Raw genomic sequence first — 13,256 nt, 5'->3', positions numbered from 1 at the left:
GTAGTTGGATTCTATTTTCAGACCATCATCGTGCAAATTTCGCCTCCACGCACACACTCTCAGCCCGATTCTCTCTCTCCCTTTCCCACGGACTCATCGCATTTTCCCACGGACTTTCCCCCACGGCGTGCTGAGACGCTGCCTGCACACCTCCAGGAGGACTTCCGCTGCAAATCCCTGTGAGAGAATCCCGAGAAATCTCCCCATGGATGTCCAGGAAGTGGAATATGAGCATCTTGCGAAAAAAAAACCACCCACGATTCGTGGCTCATGCGTAGTCTCAAGGAGAGCCATCGACCTGTCCCATCGTTGTCCTTAGCAACCACCACGTCACAATGATTTGCGCGCCGGCATTCGCGACACGAACCGGAAGCGGAAAACACTTTTCCCCTCTCACCATCTTTTTTTTCTTCTTCTTCTATTCGCATTGAGAAAGCTTGATAACGGTTCTCAGAGGAACTCACAAGAGAAGAGCTTAATATCGTGCTTTATTTAATTGGCAAAGGACGCAAAGGAATCCAGAGCATCTCCCAAAATGGAATTCAGAGGAAGTTGGTGTCTTGCGAGAAAGCACCGCACAGACGGAATTCATTCTGTCCCAGAATTGCCCGCAGGAATTGCGGACCCGCCATACCTTTCACCAGCGTCTTTCCCGTCACTCGCAGCGTGAATTGCCGCTCCGTGGGACTCGGCAAGGACTGAAATCAAAGGGAAAGTTCACCCCAAACTCACACAACATTACTCCCTTCGGTGCTAAAAACTCACCAGATTATCTCCTACTTGATCTCCATCGCCTGAAGACTGCTCGTTTTGCGCCTTTTTCGCCTCCGTGAACAACCCAAGGAGTCTCTTGGAGATTTCACCCTTGGCGCCACTCCTCAGTTCACCCTCGTGCCCCTTCAGCAAGTCACCCAGGAGATCCCTCTCCGCACTGCCGATGCTCTTCGCCTCGCTGCCCAGCACTTTCATGCTCAGGCTGCGCGCCTGGATGACAAAGTACTCCATGTTCGTCAACTCCAGCAACAAGTTGTGCCACTTCTTGCCTCGCACGCCCACCAAATTCTCTCGCGACAGTTTGCAGCAGTGCGCCACAATTCTCTCCATCTGCTCAGTCATCGAGGGTATCTGGAAGTTGTCCTCGTGGATTTCCTCCTGAATCTTCAGCATAGCCGCGTGGAAAAGCGTGGCGAGCGTGAGATCAACAATTTGGCCAATATTGCGAGATTCCAGGAAGTGCAGAACCTTCTCCGCCTCCTTGGTGTCGTCGAACAGACGCCTCTGAAGGATGGGAAAGTGAGGGAAAAATGCTGAGAGAATTCATCGCGCGTTAGCAGAGACACACTCACTTGCCGTCGAGCCGGTACCGGTTTAGCGGATTCCCAAACACTTCGCCAAGTGTTGCCGGGGATCATCATTCGAGAGCTCAAGTGCCCTTTCTTCCTCGTTTCTGAAATGGACCAGAGAAAAGTGTGTTTAGCAGGACGTTGTTCACTCCCAATAAAATCCTTATTTATAGCGCTCAACAATGTCCAAATCCCCAGCAATAATATCATTAACTCTTCCTTCTCCAACTCCTTGCCTTGCGACTGTATACAGAGTCCTCCGGATTTGGTCATATATTACAATTCATGTCCATCAAACAGTAATTCAATTAGGCATCGCCTAATTGGTGTATTTTTATCCCTACCTTCATCTTCATCTGCAGCATCCTCAATCCAGTCACGGGGGCTGTACCAGCGAATGAAGTCCTCAATCTTCCCATTAGGATTCGCCGCCTTGAAGCTCTCCATGTCGGACAGGAGCGAGGCACTCATCATTTGCGTCCCTAATTCTTTCGCATCACAATTACACCCAATTAATTATTCAGCGCAATGCCTTTTCCATGTTCAGGTGAGAGTCAGTAAATTGGCATTTGATGAATCTTACCACTTCCTGGGCCCAATTTCAGCATCACCTCGGCATCGTCCTCCAGCTGGTCCTCCGTCTTCGGCACCGGCTCCTGTGTGATGGGAATGTAGAGTGGCTCATCCGAGTCAACGAGTGTCATATCATCGAGTCGCGACAGCCTTCCCTCGGGCTTATTCCACGGTGCGTGACGATTCTTCTGTTCGTCTAAATCCGATTGGAGAGAGTGAAAGACAAGGTGCAGATATTATACGCTGTGCGATGATGTACAGCTTCCAAGAGATTCTTTGTTAGCAAATCTTGAATTTTAAAGTAATATTACTGTTTTTAGAGGTTCTGAGATTAATTTAAGACAGACTTATTAACGAAATAATCTTCAAAAATAGCAAATTCAGAACTTTTGTGTTGCAAATCAGTGCTAAAATCAAACATAACCTCAAAAATATGATTTTCAAGTTTGATTATGTTCATTTTGAGCTCCTTATCAAGTCTTTTTCAAAAGTTCTGAATGGATTTTTTAAAGGCATCTCAATATTGACTGCTTTCTTGGCAAGAAAATCATTTTTTACTTTAATTCTGCATTATAACCTCACAATTTATCAAGAATTTATCAAAAATTTATCAAGAAATACTACTCAAGGCTGCTAAAGCAATTGAAGAAGTGTTAAAAGCAATGACAAGCACGCACTGCCGAAGCGATGGAAGCGCTAAAGTGGTGTACAGATTAGAGTCACACATGCTCCCTTGGCGAAAGCCAAGGTGAGGAAGAGAAGGTGAAAGGAACAGTGTTTCCATACCATCCTCATCGTCGTTGGCACAATCGAAAAATTCATCTTCTGAATCATCAATTTTCTTCTTGCCACTTCCCTCATTTCCTCCAGATGGGTTGACAGCCGTGTAGGCGAACGGGAGGCCACCCTCGCGGATCCGCCGCCTCTCCATGCAAATGTTCAGCATTTGGAGCTTCTGATGTATGAGGCATGTTCTCGAGTCCGGAAACCCATTTCCAATCCTATATAAATGATAAAGAAATTATGATAATTTCCATCATCAATTGCATGAAAGAGGAGAAATAATCGAGCCTCAGCTTTGAGAAAGTCACGGAAACCCGACAGAGAATTGTTGTATTTTGCAAAACAACCGCGCACACTTGACAATGGAATTGTTTGGCGGCAGATGCGTGTGCGTTAAGAGATTCTCCAGTGACTCACAAGTGCTGTGAATTGTTGGTGATTCGCCGTGGAAAACCCTAAAGTGTTTATATTAGATTACAGTTTTTCATCCCTTTCACTGGCATTCTCTCCACAGCATAAATTCCTCCACTTTAAACCCCCAGAGATTCACTCCTCGTGAGATGAAACGGGACTACGTGGAATTTCGTCCATCTGCAGAGGAAATGCCAATTGCTGTGGAATAATTCAGCGGGAAGGAATATATTTTTGAAGCTCTCGCCGCCAAAGTCCCCAGAATCCTCTCTTATTCAACATATTCAACACTATATTGCCGTGTGTCTCTGCCGCTGAGTTTGCATGGGTGGTGATTAAATAGATGGAGAAAGAACATGATTGAATAGTCTCGCAGCCATGTGGCTTTATAAAACATTCATTGCGCTAAATGAAGCAATTAGGTAGAGAGTCCATTAATATTGAGAATATGTACTTAATCGCTGCGCTGCACTGTTCTTATCACAAAGGATGTTGCAGGGCAATCTTGTAAGGGATCGGCAAAGGAGTCAGGAAACTTCAATATCACACACACAGCATGGGAAACATTGTCAGGGTGAATATTTACGATATCAATAAATTAAGTGATACAAGAATGAAGAAAGTGTGGGAGAAAAGTGGCTGAAGTTTATGTTTATGTTGCCTCTGGGCGATTTTAGTTTCGCGACTCCCTATATCTTTTATCATCAGTCCCTCGCACGCTCAAGTGCTGCTTTATTTCATGGCTTCGCCGCTGTATGAACATCACCATTAGCTTCAACACAGAAATATTGTATGAAAATATCACACGGGAAGTGACTTTTCTCATGTTTGGGCGCTGCAGCTTGAAGGTGAAGCGCCTCCAACCCTTGGGGACTTCACACTGTCACATCGAAATAATCTCACCGAAATTGTTTCTCAACTTTCTTCTCAGCCATGCCACAGACTTCTGCTCCTTTCGGACGGGGGGGAAAACTATACGATTGGGTTAAAATCCTCCCTTAATAATTGAGCGAGCCAAAAGGGTTTTGGCTCAGGCTAAGACGAGCGCGCCCCAGAGCAAAATCTCACTTCAAGCTGTCTCTCTGCAAATTTAATTGATAGGCAGTAGTTCTGTGTGCTATATTCTACTGATGCTCTCTATACTCAGGAATATTTAACTCTTTTCCCATCACAATCGCCCAGTTCGACGACCCATCAGAGTCTCGCTTTTCACTCCTCAATATTGCCTCCACCCGAACAGAGGCAAACTGTGTGCGGCGAGAGAGAATCCCAATGTCTTCTTGTGCGCTGGAATTTGCTATTCTGCCGGCACAAGAAAGGTAATTTACCTGTCTAAACTTCACCACACAAGAGAAGTACAAAATGAGTTACCGCGAGACAGAAATGGGCATTTATCAGTGATCGAGAAAGAGAAGTCTCAACATTATATCGCAAAGCGCCCGAGGATGCTCCATCTCATAGTTGTGCATATTAACTCTCGCACAGATTGATTTAATTACAGCTACTTGAACAATTACACATACCTTCTAACCATACATGAATAGTACAGTAACACGCGCGCATTAGAAATACATTTATGCACTAGTTCAAGGTGTATTCTTGGGGTTGAAAGTCTCTTTTTCTTCTACACACACGAAGAACAATTATTATTCTTCTTTCCTGCAAAACAAATAAAAAATTTCTTTCGCAGGAAAAAAAATTCTTAAACACCATCAGGCAGTTATTTAATTTTGGGCTCTTGCCTAACATTGGCATTGAACTGGAAAAAGCACAAGTTTACCAACTGGTAGGAGTTGCGAAGAGCCGTTAAAGAGTGTTTTCTTCAGTTGGTAAATTATGTCCGAAGGAAGGAAGCAACGAATGTTTAAATCCATAATTATCACGTTATAGAAATTGTTCTTTTCCACACACACACACAGACACTTTGTAGTGAAATAGAGCGCGAAATATTAAGTAATTCATTTATAGTTCTAATAAATACACGCCATTTTCAATTCAATTAGAATGGAATAAAGTGTTTTTTTTCTCCATTACTTCTGTGCTTCCACAGTAAATAATGCATAAAGCCCACATGGAAGATTCATACGTGATCATTTGGCTTCTTAAATAACTTAAGATGCTGCAAATGTAAATTTACCCGCGGATGTGAATAGAGCGCGCCGTGTGCAGATGAATTTTGCAGCACTGCCATTATTGACTCTTGTGGGGAAATTGCAAGACAAACCAATGGTAATTGTCTCAAAGACCAACAATATCATAAGTGTCTTTCGATGCCAAGAGAGCAGTCAATGGGGAGGAAATTAATTGTTTGACAAATATGGGAGATATTTGATGAGACGAGAGAGTCACGAGGGGGTAAATATTGAATTGAGCAAAATATGGAATGAAGGAAAACTTTGCCGTACATAAACGCCAAGGGTATTGATGAGAAATTGTCCAAAATTATCTGCTGTATTAGTCAGATGAAGTTAGAGGAATAATTAATCACTTCTCCTCATATTTACTCCACAGACTGCATCATAAAGTTTGTACAAACACGTTTTATTATACAAATATTATACGGGGAAATTAATCATTGATTTTGCTTTTCACTGGTTGAAGCCATTTTTTTTGTGTGCTGAATGTTATCTGCATACATAGCAAAATTGCGACTCTATGTAGAAGTTTATGTGCGAGAGCAAATTGATCCGAGTCAAACTTCACCTTTTGGTGCCGACTTTGGCGAACACTTGTAATCTTAAATTGAATTGAAATCCACAGAAATTCGTTACCACCCAATTGCGCTATCACATACTTTTCATTCACACACACACACAGCGTCGCTCTGGAAATTGGAAAAACTTTCAGCATCCACGAGAGATTAATTGAAGTGCCACACATTTCCTCAAACTCTTGACCTCTTCACTCAATAATTAATACCCCGGCGAACGATGGGAGATTTATTTGTTAATTAATTACCCTCTCGTAACACATTTTGTCTCATCCCGAATGACATTTGCATGTTTTTCGGTCGTAAACATAATAGCTGATGCTCACCACCTAAAATGTAAGTGATGCGAGAGAAGCCGTGAGTGAAGAAGTCTTAAAAGGACACATGACCAAAATAATCCCGCTGCCTTGTGTGTATAAAGTACACTATATAGTGTGGCCAGAGTTCTGTCATCCTATATTCCGTCCAAGGATATTAAAAGAGATATTCAAAAAAATGCGGTATCATTACATGAATATCACATGACCTTTTCGCCACTATTTCCACTCACGTGAGCATCATGACTGAGTTAGATTTAGCATATTGGCTGAGGGACAATTAAACCAAAATAACTACCAAGTTGAGCACAAGCGTGTCCTAAAAGGGAAAAGAACACTATAAGCCCCGCCCATTTGAATGCCCCGCCCACAAGAACCTCAATTCTGTCGTGCTCAAAATTCGCCCACATCCCCAGCACGATGTACAAGTGGTAAAAATGCAGAAAATGCTTTGTTGCTGCTACTCTCCTTTGAGAGCACGCTGCTGTGCAACGTGTGCGATGCAGCTTACATTTTCTAAAAGGGGTTCGTGGAGAAATCCTTGTGACTTCCGCACAGATAACTTCTCGTGTTAATGCAACTGCAGCCACTGAAAGATGGTTTTCATCACAAAGGGGACTTCACACTTCTCGATTTTGCACACACATATAGTCTGCGATTTAATTGACATCTGGCTCAAGGTGTGTTTACCAGCTTGTGCAGGATGTCAAGTGTCGAAAGGGAGCCGGGGAGACCGGGACACAGGGAACGCAAATCGAGGAAGATGTGTACACACACACACTACATAGATAAATGATGGGGTCACTGTGCGAGAATTTGACACAATAACCGTCACATCTGCCACCCACAGGTCGCCGTGCGAGCGACAGAGAGGGCGACAGCAGCCACCCACAATAACAAAACCACGTGGAAGTGCCTGTGCCGCACTTGGCGCTGTGCGCATGAATGAGAGGCCGCCGGAGGAGCGAGAGAGCGACTGGTTCTCCAGCATCTGGAGCATCAAATCTGCAGCATACTTCTCTCCAGCGCCACTCTCCATGTACCACGCTTGTTCATCCATCGCCCAACACCGCGGCGGACTGGGCTGAAAGAGTGGACTGCGAGGCGTACTCCGCTAGTCACCTGTGAATGTTTGGACGAGCAACATCGAAGTGCTCAAGACGTCTCACGCCCAAAATTCCAAACTCTCTGTGTCTCAAAGTCGTTTATTGGGTAGAGAGAAATTCCTCCGAGTACATCTTGCGATTCTTTTGTGCATTTTCCGCCGTTTTTTCGTTGGCAATAATTCGTTGTGTTTTTTTGTTTGTTGATTTGAAATAGAAAAAAACGCGTGAAGGAGAAATTGGAGGATTTTTCTCAACCAATTGCTTTGCTAAAAAGTTTTGCCTGAACAGTTAAGAAAAGCTAGAAAGTGCCGTTAAGAGGTGAAGAATCACCACGGATTTTTAGTGCATCGCGCCGAGGCTGATTGTGAATTCGCACACAAAAAGCCACATCCTCGTTTACAAGCGAAATTGATTGATTGATTCAGTGCAGTGTTGTTGTGTGCTTCTATAATTGAAATCTCCAGCACAAATTCCAAAACGTACGAGCCGAAATAATCCTTCATTTGTCGCCTGGGCAAGCTGAAGAGAGCCCCCGAATTTTTGCCGGAAAAGTGTGCGGAAAAATCAGAGTCTGTGCTGCCAAGAGAGCTGATTGTACACAGCAAAAGTTGTATCAATAAACTGGGCCACCAAACTGTTTTCTATATGTAGGACATACACGAAAAAAGCTCCATTATCTTCCCATCTTTTGCTGAACAGTGATTTTGAAGACAAGAGGTGCGTGCAAATTTTACCTTTCTGCCATGGTGATGGGTCAAAACATTATTTCAGCCTCTTTCACCGAAACCCCTTCATTCAGCCAGAGTGTTAAAACTCCATGAATAGCGCGAAAATTATGAAAAGTATATAGAGAAAGAGAGAGACTCTTTATCGTGGTGCTCTTATCTTTGCAACGCAGTAAAGAAGAGAAAAAATATGAAGAACTTTGTGTGTGCAAACTTGTGAACAATTTTCCCTCAGGCGGACTCTTCCTTCCACTCTGGTGGAAGGAAAAAAAATGAAGAAAAACCATCCTCTTCAATGAGCTCCGAGTGAAAATGAAGATATTTCAGAATTCTCCATTTCTCAAAAGCACTCCTTCTGCTTCACTTCAGGCGCGGAGAGTATTTTCCATTGTTAGACAAAAGAATTTATACTATTTCAATTATCTCTAAACATTTTTATATTCTTCACAATGAAACACCACTTTGCTATTTGTAACTCCTTCGCGCCGAAATGAATGGAAACGCCTTGAGAACAACACGAAATGCGACGCGCAGTCTTGCACATTTAACGCGCTGCAATTCAAAATCAGAGTCGAATTATGTGATGCACTTTGTGCCTCTAAATATCCTCCATTAATTCTCGTTCGTCCGTGCATTTAACCTCCTTGCCCCAAACGGTATTCTTCTGCTTCTTTTCTCAGAAGCTGCGAAATAAAAACTTTCCCATCAAATATCTGTGCGCGCCGTAACATTGAATGTGCAACAAATAAATATCACTTGACCATGAATTCTAAATAACTCGTGTTCATCGACTGAACAGTCATGCAAATCGTCAAAGTCTGGCAGTTTAGAATTAAGAGAAAGAGTGTGTGTCATGTTCTAACAATACCACACTTTTCATTTCATCTCCCATTTAAATCCATTTCACTTGTCTCCGCGCATTTCACCCTTTTTTTGCACGCGCGCGCGCGACATTCTTTCTCCTCTTTGAGACAATTGGCATCCAAAACAATTGCAATTGACTTCTTTTCGACTCTTTTCACCGGCCATAAAAACACCTCCTGACACAGTTGTGAATGAGATTTACTTTTAGGTGAATTTCTTCACCTCATCCGCAAGAACTTGGGCCGTTTTGTTGTGTTCTCACTTTGGCCAAGCGCCAATCCAACCGGTTAATTGTTCCAATTTTTTCTCCCTACACAACTGCACTGCCTTTCGGGGGCATGTTTCACCGCCCAAATAGATATATAGTATCTGTCTTTTTTTTCGAGAGAGAGAGAATATTAAATATTCGTGGCATCATTTCACACACCGTCATATTCTTATGGCTCACCACTGAGCGATCATCACCTGATTTGGGCTACTTACGGGTCTTGTTGTGTGGTTCAACGAACTTTCCGTTACTTCTTCGTCACGTTGTGGTCGATTCTTGGCTGCTATATTGCCATATAGCGAGGAGGCGCAAACCAACACCAACACCTCGCCTGGATTCCATTCAATGATGGTTGCAAATGGGAAGTCATTGACCAAATACTCACATGCAGAGTGAGAGAGAACGAAGGAGACCGTCTTACACCCGCCCTTCCGCTCACTGTCGCAATTCATTCTCTTAATCTATTTCGGATTCATTTATTTGGTCATTGTCTCAAACGTGTGCAGAAATTCAATGCTCACAATTATTTGCCAAACATTCAATTCATACACACTCTGTCAATTGTTCTGGCACGGATGAAAAAAAAAAAGAAACGACTTCCCGACTGTTTCTCTCGCTCCCATCAAATTACATATCGCACACGGAAATTCTCAAACACTCTTCCACACATGCGGGTGGAAAATTTGTCCATCGGCTGAAAGAATTCCTCATCACAGAATGAGATGGAGTGAACCGCAATTAATGCACAGTGCTCAGTTGTTTCATTAGTTCGTCTAACTGCAAAAGGCGTGGGAAGGATGATGATAATGGCAATGGCAGCTCACACACCGGTGAGATAACTGCGTTATGCTCGCATCAGGCAGAAATGTGGTATTTTCATTGGGACAGCAGTCGTTTGCACGCAAAATTAATATCATTTGATATAAAGCCAGACCATCAGAAATGCACATAATGGATTGTTTGGCAATTTAAAGTGGCCTAAAATTAAATACTATATATATAGATGTGCGCCTTTATGTCAGAATCGTGTGGAATTCTAATTGACTCCCATTAGTTGACTCTAATTTTCCACCCAACCATAAATAAAACCTCTCTTGGAACAAAACCATGAAAAGGGTCCGATTTATATATTTTAGACTTTTACTCCACAATGCGCCATTGTTTTTGGAGAAAAATTTCACACAATGACACGGAGAATTAAGAGAAAACTCCCACTAAAAATAGTTGATCATTTTTCCTCTGAATGTCAAGAATCTCAGGCTGGAAGCGACAAAATCTCTACAAGTCTTGCCGCTGACCTATATTATTGGAACGTGTTTTAAGACAACTCGCATAACGACGGAAGTGTGCAGTTATTGCAAAGCATTTTGGTGTGAGAGACAGAGAGAGAGAGAGAGCGCATTCAAAATGCATATTATGAGATTGAGCTGTTTACAAATGCACCTGCTGAAAGTGGAGAAAAGTTCGGGATTTATCTCTGAAAGACTTGACTTGCACAAAACCCTTTCTCAACTACTCAAATAAAGGGATTTTCACTGGATTTAGCATTAATACGCGCCAAGAGTTATTGAAAACTGTTCCAGTGTTCAAATAACTCTGCCTTTGAGCGTCTTACAAAACTGACCTACACTCATGCTGAAAGTATTAAACAGAAAGGCATCGTCAAAGAGCCAGAAATTCTGGCAATTAAGCAATGCATTTCACAAGAAAAGCCTTCCTTGAGCGGCACTGCTTTCATGCAATTCGTAGCAGTTTGGCAAATTAAAACTCTGGAAAAGTGAATGAAAATCAGGTTCAATTACAACAGCAAACAAGTGAAAAAGCCAAAACTGAAGCGGCATTGGCATTGATACAAATTTCTTGTGTATACATTCGCGTGTTGTGTTCACCATGAAAATAGGGGAATAATAGAGAGCGAGCGAGAGAGAGACAGGGAAAGAAATGAGGAAAAGTGAAAATATCCCATTTGAAGTAAAGCACACAATATGTGAAGATTTTCATGCTAATGAAGAATCCTGGCTTGCCAGAGCGTGTGTGAATAAAATTGGTGTTATTATGGAGGGTTGAAGAAGGTGAAACGTGAATCGTCACACCAGTGTTGAAATGCTGAGGGTAGGATTTAGCGGAAAGAACAATAGAGAGAATATCCCTTTAATGCGTCGCTTTTCGCTTTTAGTCACTACATAATATTAAACGACAGGCACGACTTTTAAAAACAATTACATACGACTTGAAAATAACTGAAGAGAGCTATTTTTTCCCTGTGCTTTCGAGGGGGGAATGTAAAGAGCCGAGGGACAGGAGGACTAAACAGCGAGAAGAATGGTGGGATGAAGAGGAGATTAGCCCACGACAGAGAACAAACGTGGCGGAAGACTTTGTGAGTTTTCTACAACAAAAAACCAGAGGGAAAATGCAGGAGAAATCCTATGAAATTAAAGATAAATATGTACAAGGACCCTAATTATCTTGTCACGTATGTCTCTGCATAGTTGATACTGAAATGTATACACAAAGTGGATGTCCAGGAATTCGCCGCGCATTTATTATTGTATGTGAGAGAATGAAGAGGCGATATTTAAAGAAATAAGCAGAGAGACAGTTGAATTGAATCAATTAAATTCTTCTGTGTCGTGCGCGCGCTCTTGGAAGGCACACACTTTTCCCAAGCCAGAGTCCAACTTCGAGGGACGACGGAAAGAATTTCATAAGTTTGCACGAGGGATACAGAAAGTCGTTTTGGCAGAGACGCAAATTAGAAATAAAATTTCCAGATTCACAGAGAGAGAGAAAGACAGAATTTACACACATTTCCCGGGGAAATTTGCATCAAGTCCGTTAGATTTCATTAAACTCACATCAAGTACTGTGGTTCAAGAAGCACAGCTCAAAGTGAGCAATAAGCAGATTTTATATGGATTCATAGATTTCAGGTGTAATAAATGGTAAATAAACAGATTCATAAACACTCCAGCAACCTTTCGCTGAAGAAATAATTCCAGAATTGATTTAATTCTAGTCCAAATTTAGAAAAATGTATGTCGAACAACTCGCGTGTCATTTGCCACGAAAAAAAAACATGTGTTCCGCGCGCGCTTCTCTCGAGAAAAATATTATCTCGTGCACGTTTTTCTTCTTCTTCTGAATCTCCTTTCTGTAACACGAGAAAAACATTCCGCTAACTAATCTGCATAATTTGGGAATGGGGGAAAATGTCTGGAAAAAAGATGTGAACAGCAGCGTTATATACATATTTTTTGTGTGTGACTTCTTTTGTCTACAACATTTAACAAATAAAATTACGCATATTTACACCCAGGCCAGTGACTCAGGAGGAAGACATTCTCTCGCTAACCGCCTTCTTGGAGACACACACACACACTCTGTCGCGCGCGCAAGGACTCACATTTCCTCCACATGCCATTTCGCCCCACAAAATGACGAGCATGTAAATTTTGAACAACTTTTCTTATGAGTTTGCTCTTCATGTGATATGGCCTTCCAGCCAGGAATACGATGTCATGACACTTTTCCCACTATTTCTTCATTCGTAAACTTGCCTCTCTCTCTCTCTCTCTTGCGCTCTGTTTATTTTTTCCGCACACAATATTCCCTCGAGTTTCCACTTTTCCTCCCCAACATCATCATTCAATAGGCACCCATTCATCTTTCCGCCCATGGACAGTAAAAACATACCCAGACAAAATAGCGCATCAATTCGATATCCCAATCCCATCTTCTCTGTCCCATTCAATAACCTGCAAGGCAATGATCTTTTGGGGAAAATGAAATTCTTTTTACTCCGCAATTTCATGCGATATATATGTGTTTAACCCCCCCAGAGAGAGAGAGAGAGAGAGAAGGTTGCAATTGCATGAATAATTGCAAACAATTTTCCTCATAAACATTCCCTCATATATATGAGTGAAAATGGGAATTTATGGTTGAAATTTTTGACATTTTCCACACACAAACACACTCTTTCTGCAAACAACAACATAAACAACATTTAGCTCATAATCTCTGGTTGGAAATTAGTGTTGCTGCATTAAAATGCATTGCCACAGCCACTGAGGGTAAAAGAATTGCTAAGCAATTCCCCTGAACTTGTGCGAGGGTCGTTCACATTTTCATTTACACACACAAGAAGGAGAAT

At 42.2% G+C, this 13,256-nt stretch overlaps 1 protein-coding gene across 1 annotated transcript in view; it reads right to left on the bottom strand.

Annotated features, from left to right (window-relative positions):
- Positions 1-475: 475 nt before the first annotated feature.
- The window catches only part of LOC132263128 (rab3 GTPase-activating protein catalytic subunit), a 47,299-nt gene continuing 34,518 nt past the window's right edge, over positions 476-13,256 (bottom strand). Inside the window, exons 2-7 of the mRNA XM_059762733.1 lie at positions 2,703-2,917; positions 1,927-2,112; positions 1,688-1,831; positions 1,347-1,447; positions 766-1,278; positions 476-698 (exon numbers count right to left, since the gene is read on the bottom strand). Coding sequence (XP_059618716.1) covers positions 543-698; positions 766-1,278; positions 1,347-1,447; positions 1,688-1,831; positions 1,927-2,112; positions 2,703-2,917 — 1,315 coding nt within the window. The 3' untranslated portion in view covers positions 476-542. The remainder of the gene's footprint in view (positions 699-765; positions 1,279-1,346; positions 1,448-1,687; positions 1,832-1,926; positions 2,113-2,702; positions 2,918-13,256) is intronic.

The sequence above is a fragment of the Phlebotomus argentipes genome, unplaced genomic scaffold (assembly GCF_947086385.1).
Source record: "Phlebotomus argentipes unplaced genomic scaffold, Phlebotomus argentipes genome assembly contig_15, whole genome shotgun sequence".
NCBI lineage: Eukaryota > Metazoa > Arthropoda > Insecta > Diptera > Psychodidae > Phlebotomus > Phlebotomus argentipes.
Note: the sequence above shows the minus strand (reverse complement) of the source record. Positions and strands in the feature narration are given on the sequence as shown.